The sequence below is a fragment of the Caenorhabditis briggsae genome (assembly GCF_000004555.2).
Source record: "Caenorhabditis briggsae complete genome, chrI, whole genome shotgun sequence".
NCBI lineage: Eukaryota > Metazoa > Nematoda > Chromadorea > Rhabditida > Rhabditidae > Caenorhabditis > Caenorhabditis briggsae.
In genome coordinates this window covers 2802008-2818126 of record NC_013489.2, presented here as the reverse complement: position 1 = coordinate 2818126, position 16119 = coordinate 2802008, and the positions used below count along the sequence as shown (strand labels likewise).

Genomic DNA, 16119 nt, shown 5'->3' with positions numbered 1-16119 from the left:
TCTTTTTCTCTCTCTCTCTCTCTCTCTCTCTCTCTCTCTCTTTCTATCTCTCTGTCCCCTCCTATTCTTGTCTCTCTCTCAATTGGGTCGAGTGAGACTGTTTTTTTTTGTTTTTTTTGCGCACCCATACCCCTAGGAAACATTTTCTTGTACTCCTGTTTCTGATTCCTCTCTTTCTCTTTCTCTGTGTCTCTCTCTTTCATTCTCGAATTTTCATCCAAAATCCGTCCCCCACCCAAATAATCTTTCTTTTTTGTCTTCTCCATTTTTTTTGGTTTAGCTGTTTCCCCCTGTCCTGCCCTTTTGAAAAAACACACACAAAAAAGCCCCCCCCCCCAACACACTCATTTATCATCACAAAAAGTCGGTTTTTTTTCTCTCATTCTTTTCCCTCCCTCCCCATCTTTCCGGCCTGTAAAAATTAAATCACAAACTAGTCCCCCATCCCCGCCGATCATACAAAAAAAAACTTATATATTTTTTAACTCAAAAAAAACTTTTTTTTCCTCCCCCCGCCCCCTCCCCGCTTCATCTTTCGAATTTAAATTTTTTTAATATATTTTTTTTGTCTCTTCCCCTTTACCATTAATGCAGAGGACACAATTTTCTGTGTCATTTTTTTTTCATATAATTCAATTTATATATATATATATAAATATAAATCTATAACCGTTTTTTTTTCCTTCATCCCTCACCCAATTTTTCTTGAGTTTCACACCATATTTTCGTCGAAAATTATCGAATGCTTCCCCTCCCTCCCCCCATCCTCCCCCAACTTTCTCTCTCCCAGTTCTTTTTTTTCTTGAGATAAATTTCTCAAAAAAATTTTTAATACACAATTTTTATAAGCAAAATAAAACCATCCACTCTCTCTCTCTCTCACTCCACACAAACACTCACAAACACTCAAACATCCCGTTTTTCGCCCCCTGTCTTTTTTGTATCGACTTTTTTGCGATAGTTTTTAATTTCATATTTATTTCTCTATTGATCTAATTTTATGTAAATGTTTTTTTTCTCATCGTGGACAAAACAAAAAAAATGGTTTAAAATTTCAAAATTCTGTTTTTGAATTTTTTTTCAGATTTTTCCAGATTTTTTCCCAGCAATTTCGACTTCTCCACGACTTCTAATCGATATTTCTTCGATTTTTTCCACAAAAAATCCGCTGAAATCGTCTAAAAACCTGAAAAATCCTCAAAATCCAAAATCCTCAATTGAAAAAATTCTTGCACGGCGCCAAAAACCAGCTGCGTAAATCTACATCGCGGCGAAACCCACACTCTGCGTCTCTTCGTTTCTCACACTCTCTCGCTGATAGGGCACGGAAATTCAAATTTCAACAGTCATTTTTTTCATTTTTTAGCGAATTTTAGACATTTTTTCCGGTTTTCAGTGTGTTTTGTGGTTAAAATTTTCGGAAAATTAAGTTTTGAATGTTTTTTTGAAGCAAAAAAGTGATTTTTGGCAGATAGTTTCGACACAGTGATTTTCGCAATTTTTCTCTGCATTTTCTTCTTCAAATCTCATGTAAAAATTCCAGATCGTCTCTCAAAAAAACAATGGACGTCTCCCAGCTGACAGATGCGGAACTTCGCGACAATTTGAGAAGCCACGGAGTGTCAGTGGGACCAATCGTCGCGTCGACGCGCAAAGTGTACGAAAAGAAGCTATTGAAGCTGGCTGGAAGTAAGAAAATTGTCGAAAACTGTCCTAGTCGAAATTCCTAATTTTCTTGTCACTTCAGATCAATCAAGTCGGCACAACGATCCGTCGCAAGTCAACGGACACATCGATCAGAATGAGAAGGACAGAAGCTTCAGCCCAATGTTCGCCGCCGTCACCGCCGATACGCCTTCGAAACGGACTACACGTCACAGTGGCGCCGCCGTCACCACACAACAGCCATCTGGATCGCCAGCACGGCGTCCGGATTCAGACACGGATGACGATTGCGAGGAGTCGATGCGCTATTTGACAGAAGAGGAAATGGCTGCCGATCGGGCCGCGTTGCGTGCCGCACAACTTGATAATAGGAAGTCGTCGGCGTTTGGGATGAAGCAGGTGAGAAGGGGTCGAGAAGGTTCTTTTTAAATCCCGTCAAAGCATCAAAATCAGCACAAACACTCAAGAAAGAAAACACAATCTATTCCTCAAGTTACACTGTGTTGGTGAGCTCTAAATTTGAGCTGTAAGATGTTGTGAGCTTATCAATTGTGAACAATACGTTGCTGATGACGAGAAAGTCGGACAAAAGTTGAGAATGTGTCCGAAATCTATTGTTGTACTAGAAATTGAGCCAAGACGACGTTAAGGACGGAATTCGGAATCCAAGAGAAGCCGAATTCGCAATAACCATCAATTTTCCATAACACTGGTTTCTCTGGAACCTCCACAGCTCGATGACGTCAAGTTGCTTCTGGAACCTTTCAGAAACCAGTTCGAAGCAGAACAGGTTTTCAACATTGAAGGTCCTTCAAAAATACCTCCAAAACCTTCCAGAGCCTTCCCAAAAGCCTTCAATCCCAGCTAAATCTATTCTCTTTCAGCTGCTCACAATCCTTCTCGTCGTCATGGCTGGAACATTCATCTACTTCCTCATCCAGAACGGTGTCGCCGATTTCATCGATCCATCATACTTCACGCTGAGCAACAAGACCGACGATGATCCTATTTAATTTTCGCAGTCATTTTTCTAACTTGCTGTCCGTTCTTTTTGCCCCTACCCCCAACCCCTATATTTCTGTAATTGCTGTCTAGTCGGAATTTCTAAAATTCGCTAGAGCCCAAGATACTCCCGTTTTACTGTGTTGAAAATTGAATTTTTGTGTATTACATCATCCAAACCCCTTTTTTTCTGTTCTCCATTTCGTCTCTAAAAGTAGATCCCAATTTCGGGATATACACGAAATGAATCTCTCCATCCCTTCTACCCAAATTCACTCATCCGTTTTATCATATAGGGGGAGAAGGGATTTTATAGATTTTATTGCGCCATCAACTCCAGAAGAGCTCTCATTTAGCATGAGTGGGGTGGATTCTGTAGAGAGTAGGCGTGGTCGATGACGAATCTTGGCGCTGGGGGTATAAAAGGCTGACACTTCGTCGCCAAAAACTTTACTTTCAATTGCCATTCCGTCCCCCCAAAAGTAGTGCGTGCGGCTCTAATCGAAATGCTCCGCAACAGCTGCGTCCTCGTATTGCTCATCCTTGTCTTCGTTGACGGTTTGCTTCTTTTTTTGTTCTTTTTATTAAAATTCTTGGTTTCTAGTTTTTGCCACACAATCGCCAACGTTCGACCGTCAGGATCGCGACTACCGTCCACTTCAGGTAAGGATTACTGTAGAATGGTTCTAGAACATTCTGGAGGCTTCTGTAGGTTTCTGGAGGCTTCTAGAACATTCTGAAGCTTTTTGGAGCCTTATGGAAACTTTTGGAGACTTTTGGAACATTCTGGAGGCTTCTGGAACTTTCAGAAGGCTTCTGGAGCTTTCTGAAACCTTCTAGGGGCTTCTGAAGGCTTCTGGAATCTTCTGGAAGCTTTTGCAGGCTTCCGGAATCTTCTGGAGGCTTCTGGAAACTTCTGGAACCTTCTAGAAGATTCCAAGGATTACTGTAGCCATTGTATCTCTTGCAGTTCGGCAAACGAGATGGTTACCGTCCGTTGCAGTTCGGCAAACGTGACTACCGCCCGTTGCAGTTCGGAAAGCGAAGTGGTGGTGGGTCCGTGGTGCTCGAGCCGATTTGGGAATGGCAATAACCGTGTCCTCCGAGCCATCGCCGTTCGAAGGATCTCAAAATAATGTTTTGTCTGAATCTCTCACTTTCTCATGCTCTCTCTCTCTCTCTCCCTTTCCTCCTATCCTAAATAAGATCCCCCAGTCGAACGATTTATTTCAAAAAAACCATCATTTTATAACCAACTGCACAGAGACAGTCGCCAATGAATCATTTTATTGTTAATTCCTCTGTTAGCAATGGAGCACATTAGCAGCACTGTGATTTTTAAAAACTTCTTTATAATCAGTCAAATTCGAGTGCCTACAAAAGTGGATCGTACTTTTTGGATCATGATGACATTTTCCGAATACACAAAGGAAAAATAGAGCTACATTTTTGTAGTTGACACCTTGTTTGTAAAATTGGGCCCTGAGGAGATATGCCACGTTGAAGAGTTGATAGTCTCAAGGCTCCGCTCCTGCAGATAGTGCGCGCTGCAGAGGACCCCTCTTCCACGTGGAATATCTCTACAGGGAGAAGAGCTACAAAAAAGTTGTCAACTACGAAAATGAAGCTCTAGTTTTGTTTGGTATACTCTGATATTTTCAAGCAAATCCAAAAAGTTTGAACCTTTAAAAATAGGCCCAGCCCACTTGAGCCGCTATTGAGCCGTTCTTCGGCCGCCAAGTTTCGAATTTCAAAAAAGAAAACTAAAACATGGCTGCTTGGTCTGAAAATTTTAGAAATAGACTAAACAAAACTAGAGCTTCATTTTCATAGTTGACAACTTTTTTGAAAAATTAGCACCTGAGAAGATGTGCCACGTGGAAGTGTGGATAGTCCCAAGGCGGCGCCAGAACTAGTGCAGTTAGTGCGCGCTGGAAATGCAAGCACTTCCTCGTTGAATATCTCTACAGGATAAAGAGTTACAAACAAGTTGTCAACTACAAAAATAAAGCTCAAGAATAGAGCTTCATTTTTGTAATTGACAAGTTTGAAGGAAAATTAGGTCCTGAAAAGATATGCGATAAGCCTCTGAGCCGGTAGCCGGTAGGCGTTAAAAAAAAAGGTTCAAAATTTTCCGATTGATCTGAAATTCTCAGGATAGACTGAACAACACTAGATCTTTATCTTTGTAATAGACTAAGTTTTTGTAAAACTAGGTCCTGAGAAGATATGCCACGTGGAAGTGTGGATACCTCGAGGCGCCGCCACCACTAGCGGAACGGTACGCCTCTTCCACATGGCATATCTTCACAAGGAGGAGAGCTACAAAAAAGTTGTTAACAGCAATAAGGAAGCTCTGTATATGTTCAGTATTTTGTTCAAAAATTTTCAGACCGATCCGTGAACTCTTTACCTCTTTTTTAGATAATTAAAAGTGGTCCGTTTTCAGTTTGTAAGAAAAAATGAGGAAAAAAAAACAAACTTATCTCTATATGAAAACATTCTGTTTTTCATGGGTTATAAAGAAAAATGAGAAGGTTTCGATGCTTTTCATTGGAAAGAGGGATTTATTGAACATATAAAATGAAGAAAAACAACGGAAGCAATAAGAAAAAAGAAAAAGAATACAAGATTTCAATAAGTTCGCTGGAGCTGTGAACCCATCTATTCCACCATTCTTAAAAACTCCTCTTCGGTTTTATCCCAAACTCCAAAACTGAACGTGTCCCTCTGAATCTGAACAGACGCAACATGACCATCTGATTCTCTAACGACATAGGCATGACTTGTGATTGGATCCGTATTTGGTTCATCATCACCATTATCAATGAATCTGCAAAGTTTCGAAGTCATCTCAAAAATCGCTAACAAACCTCTAAATTTCAGCTCACATATCTCGGTTCTTATAAGAGATAACAAAAAGCGGTCAACTAACAAAATGATAAGCATAATATCACCAAAATTTCGTCAGTTAACTACTTTTTTACATCTTTCACAGAAACGGAGATATACGGAGTCAAAGTTAGTGGTTTGAGTGGAACTCACATTTTGGGTAAAGTATGAGTTGGTGACCTTTTCGTTACATCAATGTATTTGGTTCCAGTTGCGTAGAAAATTCGGTTCTGGGGAACTTCACTGATAAGTATTTCAATTTCCAAATATTCGAGATTTCGAAAAGCTTCTCCTGATTTCCATCTGTTTATAAACTCTATCAAATCTTGATTCTCGCATCTTTCGCATTTTATAAATGCCTGTCTTCCTTGGTAATGACGTAAAACAGCCGGAGTAGCGAGCTCTCGTTGAGTGACTCCTATAGATTGCGCTTGATACAATTTGGATTCTGGAGGGAATGGTTCCTCCGTTGGCATATATCCACACCGGGAAAAAAAACCTCTATCCAAGGAGCAGAAAATGAAGAAATCGATCCGTTTGATAACAGGAGATGATAACAAATAGGTGTCCACTGTTTTCATATCGTTTTCGCCACAAGAAGTATTCAATACCGACAGGTTTTTGAGTCTTGGAATGAACACTTCGAACAGATCCGTGCGAGTACTAGTTGTCCAACGATATTCCACAGAACTGCCGAATAAATTAAGAAGATAGTTATGAATCGATTTGATTACCGGTTCCCATGAACGACTGAACACCACAAGACCGTGAAAGATGCATACTCTGAAATAATACTATTTTTGTGATATATTCTTTAATATCAACTCACCGAACATCAACTATCTTTCCAGATATGTTCAAGGTAAAGTAATCATTTTCATGACGAGCAGGATTCTCGAATGGACCGGTAAGTTTCAGTATCGTATACCGAGTGTTTTTGTGGGGAATATAAACCAACGGTTCATCCGATCTGCCAGAGCCATATTCAATAAAATTGACACTTTTGAATCTCGCGATTTGAGATGATTTGATTAATTTATTCATGTTTTTAGACACAAAGGAGAGCAGTAATAGATTCTTATATTCGAAGTTATGGAGTATCTCCTGCTGGACCAAATAGGGGAATTTGAATAGTTTCATCCTTCTATAGTTCTGAAAATATTGATTAGATTATGGAGAAAAAAAATAGGTGAATCGAAACATAAGAGTGAAAAGAAGAAGAAGGAAGAATAAGAGGAAAGGGGCATCTTATGGTGGGGCAAATGACCAAGAAGGACCTTTGCATCGGTTGCGTAGCTGACCCCTCCTAGATTTCCTGGCAACTGGTTCCTACCAATTGGAGGAGTGTCCGAAAAATACACAGAAGACCTGAAGACCCCAAGTACAGGGTATTGACCTTGACTGGTGACAGTCCCACAGGGACCGACCATCGCTGGCAGAGAGATTAAAGATGTATTCTTAGCACCTATCTGACTAGTCAGAATTGCGCGAACACAAATAAAATAGACGTCTAGGTATGTGATAATTGTTCTCCTGACAATTCCGTGTAGCTGAATTCATAGGTTTACACATGGTCTTGGTGCCAAAGAAGATAACGATCCATCTTCTAGATGTGTGAATCTGTGTTCATCTGTCACGTCATCAGGTAACCTATGACATTGGAATACAACAAACTAGAATTTGTTGAAATTTTTTAAACAGAGCTATAAGAATGACAAGGGCTAACGACTTCAAGATTTAAAAAAAGAGGAAAGACACTTTTTAAAAGTGTTCAGTGGGGGAAAAAGATAGAACATAGGTATGATAGATTCCTATTTCAGTGAAATCGCTAAAGCTGTGAACCCATATGTCTCGCCATTCTTAAAAACTCCTCTTCGGTTTTATCCCAAACTCCAAAGCTGAACGTATTCGTCTAAATCAGAACAGACGCAACATGACCATCTGATTCTCTAACGACATAGGCATGACTTGTGATTGGATCCGTATTTGGTTCATCATCACCATTATCAATGAATCTGCAAAGTTTCGGAGTCATCTCAAAAATCGCTAACTAACTAACCACTAGCTTTGAGCGCACATATCTCGGTTCTTGTGGGAGATAACAAAAAAGTAGTCAACTGATAAAATGTAGGTGATATTATGATAAACATTTTGTCAAAAAAGTGAAGAACCGGAGGCGTGGCAAACAGATAGCTGGTGTTTTTATATAAACTAAAGCCCAGACCCGGATGGGCGTAAACCTACAACAAATGACAATCATAATTTTGCAAATTTGTTCAAATATATCTCGGTTCCTGTAAAAGATATTCGAAACTTTGAAAACTAAAATGTTTATCTTCATATAAGAAACATTTCATCAGTTGAACATTTTTTGATATCTCAAACAGGAAACAAGATAACTAGGTTCAAAGGAACGATCTTTTTAAGGAGTTTTACAGATTTCAAAAGTGGAAATTCCAGTTTATTTAAACGTGATGAAAAATTCTTGAAAAGAAATTTAAATTTCTAGATCAAAACGACTACGTGAGTTGGTTTAGAAACCATTGACCTCTGGGAAAGTAATATAAAAGAAGAGGGGAATGAAAAGAAGAATCAGTTCTCACCTTCTCTGGACTCCAGAAGAGGTGACACGGGGGATCCGGGACAGAGAACCTGGGTCCTCGGTCCTGGGTCCTGGATCCGGGTGACCTGGATCCGGGTGACCTGGATCCGGGTGACCTGGATCCGGGTGACCTGGATCCGGGTAACCTGGATCCGGGTGACCTGAATCCGGTTGATCTGGATCCGGGTGATCTGGATCCGGGTGACCTGGATCCGGGTGACCTGGATCCGGGTGACCTGAATCCGGGTGACCTGGATCCGGGTGACCTGGTGACCTTATATATGTTTGTGACCTTATATATACACGACATGCGACTGGAATATAAAAAATGTACTATTGAATCTCGAGATTTGAGATGAGTGATGTGTTGAAGAGTGCCTTGGTGGTCTTTTTGCTGCATCAATGTATTTTGCTCCAATTTCATTGAGAATTTGGTTCTGGGAGATTTCATTGAAAACTATTTCGATTGTCAAATATTCCAATTTTTGAAAAGCTTCTCCTGATTTCCATCTATTCACAAACTCGATCAAATCTTGGTCCTTGCATTCATTGCACTTTATAAATGCCTGTCTTCCTTGGTAATGACGTAAAGCAGCCGGAGTAGCGAGCTCTCGTTGAGTGATTCCTATAGATTGCGCTTATATAATTTGGATTCTCGAGGGAATAGTTCTTCTGTCGTCTTTTGAGCACCGTACAGTAGACTATAAAATAACCCCATATAAGGCTGATATGATAGGTAACTAGTGCGCAAATCAACCCGTTTAAAAACCGGAAACGATGAGAAATAGTCGTGCACTTTCTTCAAATCTACAAGTTTTCCGCCACACGAAATGCTGACAAGTTTTGAATTTGTGGGACGAACAATTCGCCTACTGGAATGCACAAAAGCGGATGACTCCTTGTTCTCCAACGATATTCCACAGAACTGCCGAATAAATCGAGAAAATAATTATGAATCGATTCGATTGCAGTTTCCCATGGATGACAAAATGCCACAGGACAGCCGTTGCCGAACCTACATTTTTGTAATGAGTGTAATTTTCAAAACGATCGGAAACTTGCAGTATCCTTTCCATTCTGTTTTTATAAGGAATATAAACCAATGGTTCATTGAAAATGAAGTCGCCATACACAATATTACCGATAGTTTTAAATCGTGCGATTTGAGATGACTTGATTAATTTCTTCGTTTTATCAGATACAAAGGAGAGAAGAAACAGACTTTGAAATGGGATATTGTGAAGTATCTCTCTCTCTCTGGACCAAGCAAGGAAAATTGAATAGTTTCATTCTTACTGTAGTTCTGAAAATATCAAATGGATTAAATGGAAAATAGGTGATCGATGATGAAGAGAAAAATGGATAAGAAAGAAAAACATCTGGCAAATGACCAGAAGGACCCTCATCCAATTGGGAGGAAGGGCTCAGAATCGAGGGCTGTCAGGAAATCGAAGGTGTGTCCCAAAACGATACATGATGTTGCGAGTCCTATGGATGACCTTGACTGGTTAGCCCACTCTCTCCCTTGCCCCACATGGACCAACTAAATGCAGGTGGATTAGATATGCCCCTTACATTAGCACCATCCTCACAGTCTCAATTTTGACAAGAAAAAAAATATCAGAATTTATAAAAATTTGTAACATATGTTCTTCTATCTATAATCTATTTATTATTTTCAGAACTACCAAAAGAATGAAACTATTCAAATTCCCCTATTTGGTCCAGCAGGAGATACTCCATAACTTCGAATATAAGAATCTATTTCTGATCTCCTTTGTCTCCAAAAACATGAAGAAATTGATCAGATCTTCTCAAATTGAACGATTCAAAAGTACCAATTCTATTGTGTATGATTCGAACGAACAGTTGGTTTGTATTCCCTTCAAAAACACTCTGGACAGGATACTGCAAGTTTCCGATCGCTTTAACCATTACGTTTATTTCAAGAATTCCTACTTTCCGTTGGACGTTGCTGGAAAGATAATTTATTTTCGGTGAGTTTATATGAGCAATGAATCATAGAGTAATCATTATTCCAGAATATGCGACATTTCCCGTTGTCTTGTGGCATTTTGTCATCCATGGGAAACTGCAATCCAATCGATTCATAATTATTTTCTCGATTTATTCGGCAGTTCGGTGGAATATCGATGGAGAACATGGAATCAACCCGAATTCTTCATTCCACAACTTCAAAACCTGTCAGCATTGAGCATTTCTTGTGGCGTAAAACTTGTGAACTTGAAGAAAGTGCAAGACTATCTCTCCTCATCTTCTCCTGTTTTCAAACGGGTCGATTTGCGTACTAGATACCTAACATTCCAAAATCATTATGGGTTATTTTATAGTCTTATTTACGGGGATCAACATACAACAGAAGAACTATTCCCTCCAGAATCCAACTTGTATCAAGCAGAGTCGATAGGAGTCACTCAACGAGAACTTGCAACTCCGGCTGTTTTACGTCATTTCCAAGGAAGACAAGCATTTATAAAATGCGATATGTGCAAGGATCAAGATTTGATTGAGTTTGTGAATAGATGGAAATCAGGAGAAGCTTTTCAAAAATTGGAATATTTGACAATTGGAGTATGCTTCAATGAAATCTCCCAGAACCAAATTCTCAATGCAATTGGAGCAAAATACATTGATGCAGCAAAAAGACCACCAAGGCACACTTTGCCCAAAGTGTAAGTGCCATTCAAACCGCTACCCTTGAGCTCATCTATCTCGGTTTCTGTAGCAGATACAGAAAAGTGGTCAACTGAAAAAATGTTTATCAAAATATCAAAAATATTTTGTCTGTTGACCACTTTTAGATATCATTTGCAGGAAAAGTTAGGATCACGGGGATCGCTTCGAAATAATCAATAATTTTTCAGTCATATCAAGTTTCATGGCGCTAATCCAAATACGCCAAAAATCCTCAGCCACGCCTACGTCGTTAGAGAATCAGATAATCGTGTGGCGTCTGTTCTGATTCAAGGGAGAATATTCAAATTTGGTGTTTGGAATAAAACCGAACAGGAGTTTTTGAAAATGGTGTAATAGTTTAAACTAAATACTTTCAAATATTTCTATGATTTTAGTACTTGTCATTCTTTGCTTTTTGTTTTTTTTTTGAAATTTGTTTAAAATTGATTAAATCTTTTTTAGAATTTCTCTTATAAATTCTTGTTCATTCTAATTCTTGTTCTTTGTATTGAAATTATCTTTTTAAAGACGTTGTTCGAACTATTTTTCAGACTGTTTCGATTTTAAAAAATGCACATTTTGTACATCAAATTTTAAAGCTTTCAACAGTTTTTTTCCGATTTCCGCCACTTCCAGCGGCCTAGAATTCTGAATTGATGGCCGAGAAAAATCGAAAATTGTCAGCGAACATCTGAAAATTGGGATTTAAGAGAGAAAATGCATTTTTGAATGAAAAATGAGTATACAGGTTGCAATCTTTTTTCTGAAATTCGAAAAATCAAAAAATAAATATAAAGTAGTAGAAAATGAGGTCGCTAATAGTGTGTCAATCAAAATCGGGGAAAAATCACAAGTATCGAAACGAAAAATACACAAAAATTGAGCAATAAATAATCACTGATCCAGTGAAACCAATTGAATCCTCTTCTTCGACGATGATGGCGTCGCTGATGACGATGCCACAGGCTGTGGCGCTTCTGAATTCTTCTTGAAAAACTTTGTGAGCGGTGTAGTCGCTGTCTTCGGCGTCTTCGGTGCAACCGGCGACGTCTTCTTCTCCACCTCAGGCTGCTCCCCCGATCCTCCAGCAACCATCGATTTCCTCTTCTTCTGCTTCTTCTCCTCAATCAGCATTGGCGATGTGCAAGTCGGCACCACTTCCGTCTGGATCTCTCCCCACACCGATATATTGATCCTCACGAAGCTACAGTATCCCTCGAGCGACGATACCACAAGCACCCGTCCATCGCTGCTGAACGTGGCATCCGTCAGCGCGTTCAAATGTATATTGTCCACCACGGCGACTGGATAGTTGTGCTGGGAGTCATAGAAGTATATGGCATCTTTGTTCAGCGAGATCCACACATATCGATAAGGCAGTCCCAGGTGATTCTCCTTGGTTCCAGGGATCAGAGAGAACGTAATGGGGGAGAATCGAACCAAGAACGTTGGTTTTGGTGCAGGATAGAAGGCCTTGGGCAAATCCTTCGTTCCCAAATCCTCTCTCTTGAAGAAGTACGTTCCATATAAGTCTGATGATCCCAATTCCAAGTGTGCACACGGCGCAGCGATGTACTCTCCATTCGGACTGAACGACAGGGCTCGCTGGAAACTGAAGAGCTGGTCGTCGTGAAACAGTTTGTGAACCTTCTCCTCCAGATGAAGGTCACCGTTGGCGGAAGGGATCACACGTGGCGGAAGGGTGGCACTCGAGAAGTGCTTCAGGCGGGTTCCTTTGACGGCGTCCACAAGATCCATACGACGATCTGGCGACATGGTGGCAATGTACTTGCCCATTGGGTCCCAGCACACGCCGTTCGGAGAGCGGAAGTTGCTTGCGACGAAGAGACGCTTGCCTGGAACAATGGGACATTTAGGGGACAATATAGGGGGGTTTTTGGTTGTAAATTAGCTCGAAATACGGGGGAAATCGTCTCTTTGAGTCAATTTTTCAGTGTAAAAATAGCCAAAATCGTCGAAAAATGGCTCAAAACGGCTTTCAGCCGTTATTAGCTGGAAATGCGGGAAAATTCTGTGAAAAATTGGCGAAAATCGGCCAAATATGTGATTTCACAAGCTTTCTATTTCCAATTTTGATCAATTTTAGAACGATTTTACAAGGTAAAATAGCTCGAAAAAAACAACAAATTTTAGTGCTCAAAAGCTTTTTTCATGCCAAAATGTATCAATTTTCAGACAAGTTTGAGAGATTTTTGGTTGAAAATTAGCTGGAAATACGGGGAAAATCGTTTTTTTGAGTCAATTTTTCGGTGTAAAATTAGCCAAAATCGCCGTAAAATGGCTCAAAAAACAGCGAAATTTCAGTGCTCAAAAGCTTTTCTCATGCCAAATTTGATCATTTTTCAGACAAAAACGACTGAAACTGAGAGAAATTTCACTCATAAATCTTGAAATTCCTTGAAATTCGAAAAACTGGGCAAAATTCGCCTGTTTCAGTGGGATTTTTCAATGTTAAATCGCGCAGAAATCGCCGAAAAATGGCAATTTTGAATCATTTTGGTAGATTTTTCGATGTAAAATAGCTAGAATTTCGCTCAATTCTACACATTTTGGGCCGATGTTGACAGGATTCTCACGGAAAATGGCTCAAAAATCTTGAATTTCCGGCTTCCAATTCGAATTTCCCGCTCAATTTCCAGCCAACTTTTCCACGTGGCAATGCTTACCTGTCAGCGCATCGTGCACCGCCAGCGTGTGGTCGTTGGATACCGAGGCAATCTGGGTGCCTCCCGGATTCCAACAGAGCGCGTTGACATCGCTGTTATGGTTCAGCACCTGGAATTTTTAGCCTTATTAGCGCCTGATTTGGCTTTTTAGGGCATTTTACCTTGTGCCTGACCCAATTCTCCTTATTCGTCGGCATTTCGTCCTGTGGTGGCGGCGCTGGCTGATCGCTGAGCTTCCAGACGGTGATCCGACCTTCACAGTCTCCAGACGCCAACAGGTCATCTGAAAAATCGTTATTTTTAAAGAACTTTATGCTGCAAAGGGAGTTTTCAGACTTACGCTCTTTGCTTGGGCTGAATTTTACTTGATTTATAGCCTGGTTGTGGAAGGCCAGGTTCGCCAGGAATCCGACCGTCAACTGTGGCTTCTGCTCCTGCGTCTTCGGGTCCAGGCCGACTTCGAATTCGAATTCCCAGACGCGGACCTGGAAAATCGATTTTGTCGTTAAGAAAAATGGCTGTTCAGTGAAAAATTCTTAAAAAACCAAAAAATCTGACCTCCTTCTGAACGCTCGCCGTGACGAGCCGATACTTGTTCCCGCTTCGAAGGGAATGGTGCAGGTCCACGGAAAGGAGTCCTTGCCGGTCATGCCAGAATATTTGTGGCATGAAGTGATCCATTTTAGCTGGGGGTAGTCTGAAAAACGAAAAACCCATATTTTTGGATTTTAAGCGATTTTAAGCGGATTCAAAGGAATTCCAACGGTAACATGGATGATAGGAGCACGAAAAATGGTTATTTTTAGCGAATTTCAGCAAAAAATCCAATAAAAATCACTGATTTTCACTGAAAATCGAGAAAAATGACGATAAATTAGGTGAACAAATTTGAAAAGCGCGTTTTCGCGCATTTTTCGCATTTTTCAGTAGGGCGCGATTGTATAGTCATTCAAATTTCAGTGGAGACCCCGCAAACTCCGGAGAAAAAAATTTCCGGGGAAAAAAAACTCCGGAGAAAAGAGTCAGGGGCGGAGCCTAAATTGCTACCCTGGCACGGTTTTGGTTGTAATAAATGGCGGTTGGGCAATTTAGAATATTTTTAAAAACATTTTTTTTTTGAAGCTGGAAAAACTGGAAAAACTGGATAAGCTGGAATTTGGGTGGAAAGGTCACGATGAACTTTTAGAGAGAATTTCAAAATTTTTGACAACATTTCTCCTTAATCGGTGTACCAAAACCAATCCGAATCGTTTGATCCACATTTCCTGAAAACCAAAAAAAAAAAAAAGAATGGCCGATCCATATGATCCAGCGAATCCGGGAAACGATCCACTTCGTTCGGCCGATGACAATTATCAGAATTTGGGCGGTCTACCGTATGCCAACATGGATCCAAACGCGCCCCACGGCACAGATGTTCCACCGCCACCGACGGCTCAAGCTCCGCCCCTCGTTCAGGAATCTGATAAGGCGCCGAGTAGCAAGAAGCCAGTAAAAGGAGGAAATGATATGGTGGGAAGCGGCGTTCAGGAATTGCCAGATTCCGATCCATCGGACTCGAGAAACTATCGGGTCGACAAGCCGAAAGTCAAAAAGTTGAAGAAGAAAATTGTAATTGTTTGCATTAGAGCGCATAAGCTGTATTCCTTATTTTTCAGAAACGCGTCAAAATCGTCTACTGGATAATGATCGTGTTGTGGGTTATCGCGTTGGTCCTGTTCGTCCTCATCCATCTCAACACATTCGGAATCCACGTGTTGCCGTTTCTGCAGAAGGATTGAGAATGTTCCAGAAGGCGAGAAGATAAAGAAGAAGAAGAAGAACTCGAAATGTCCAGAAATTTTTTGTAGAGAAATAAATGATATTTATATTTATATGAAAAATGTTCTTTTTTTAATTTTCAGAATTTTGAAATTCTGAAATTTTTTGAATTTCTGAAAATTTTTTCAGAGTTTTGCTATTTTAAGATTGATATTCTCTCATCAATGACCTGAAAATTACTCTTAAATTATTTTTTAGGGATCCCTATTCACCTAAAAATGTTTGTTTTTCCTTGGAAATTTTTACACCTTCTAGGCTCATTCTTTCAATGAAATCTCCATTTTTTCGACAAATTTCATAAAAATTGCAGGTCACAGAATTTTTTAAAGTACGATTTTCTGAATTTCCACCATCAGGAACCTACTTTTTCGCTCGAAAACCTAGGATATTCCCTTCGAAAATCACTGAAATGAGACCCCGCAAATTCCGGAGAACAACTGAAAAAATGTTTATCAAAATATCAAAAATATTTTGTCTGTTGACCACTTTTAGATATCATTTGCAGGAAAAGTTAGGATCACGGGGATCGCTTCGAAATAATCAATAATTTTTCAGTCATATCAAGTTTCATGGCGCTAATCCAAATACGCCAAAAATCCTCAGCCACGCCTACGTCGTTAGAGAATCAGATAATCGTGTGGCGTCTGTTCTGATTCAAGGGAGAATATTCAAATTTGGTGTTTGGAATAAAACCGAACAGGAGTTTTTGAAAATGGTGTAATAGTTAAACTAAATACTTTCAATATTTCTATG

The 16119-nt window shown here is 40.0% G+C and overlaps 6 protein-coding genes across 6 annotated transcripts; 4 read left to right on the top strand and 2 right to left on the bottom strand.

Moving 5' to 3' along the window:
- Positions 1–1562: 1562 nt before the first annotated feature.
- Positions 1563–2678, top strand: Cbr-emr-1 (the record flags this gene model as incomplete). The annotated part of the gene is made up of 3 exons (XM_002638923.1): positions 1563–1689; positions 1748–2064; positions 2550–2678. The coding sequence occupies 3 exons, from the start codon at positions 1563–1565 to the stop codon at positions 2676–2678; spliced, it is 573 nt and encodes a 190-aa protein (XP_002638969.1).
- A 495-nt stretch (positions 2679–3173) lies between these two features.
- On the top strand, positions 3174–3760 carry Cbr-nlp-12 (the record flags this gene model as incomplete). The annotated part of the gene is made up of 3 exons (XM_002638922.1): positions 3174–3225; positions 3272–3330; positions 3638–3760. The coding sequence occupies 3 exons, from the start codon at positions 3174–3176 to the stop codon at positions 3758–3760; spliced, it is 234 nt and encodes a 77-aa protein (XP_002638968.1).
- A 1571-nt stretch (positions 3761–5331) lies between these two features.
- CBG22207 lies at positions 5332–6699 on the bottom strand (the record flags this gene model as incomplete). Its single annotated transcript, XM_002638921.2, has 3 exons — positions 5332–5500; positions 5713–6342; positions 6389–6699. The coding sequence occupies 3 exons, from the start codon at positions 6697–6699 to the stop codon at positions 5332–5334; spliced, it is 1110 nt and encodes a 369-aa protein (XP_002638967.2).
- A 3157-nt stretch (positions 6700–9856) lies between these two features.
- CBG22205 lies at positions 9857–11212 on the top strand (the record flags this gene model as incomplete). Its single annotated transcript, XM_002638920.2, has 3 exons — positions 9857–10158; positions 10204–10854; positions 11047–11212. 3 exons carry the CDS (start codon positions 9857–9859, stop codon positions 11210–11212), a joined length of 1119 nt encoding a protein of 372 aa, XP_002638966.2.
- A 540-nt stretch (positions 11213–11752) lies between these two features.
- On the bottom strand, positions 11753–14226 carry CBG22204 (the record flags this gene model as incomplete). Its single annotated transcript, XM_002638919.1, has 5 exons — positions 11753–12714; positions 13546–13654; positions 13707–13828; positions 13886–14030; positions 14104–14226. 5 exons carry the CDS (start codon positions 14224–14226, stop codon positions 11753–11755), a joined length of 1461 nt encoding a protein of 486 aa, XP_002638965.1.
- A 609-nt stretch (positions 14227–14835) lies between these two features.
- Positions 14836–15326, top strand: CBG22203 (the record flags this gene model as incomplete). The annotated part of the gene is made up of 2 exons (XM_002638918.1): positions 14836–15156; positions 15204–15326. The coding sequence occupies 2 exons, from the start codon at positions 14836–14838 to the stop codon at positions 15324–15326; spliced, it is 444 nt and encodes a 147-aa protein (XP_002638964.1).
- Between the last annotated feature and the right edge of the window lie 793 nt (positions 15327–16119).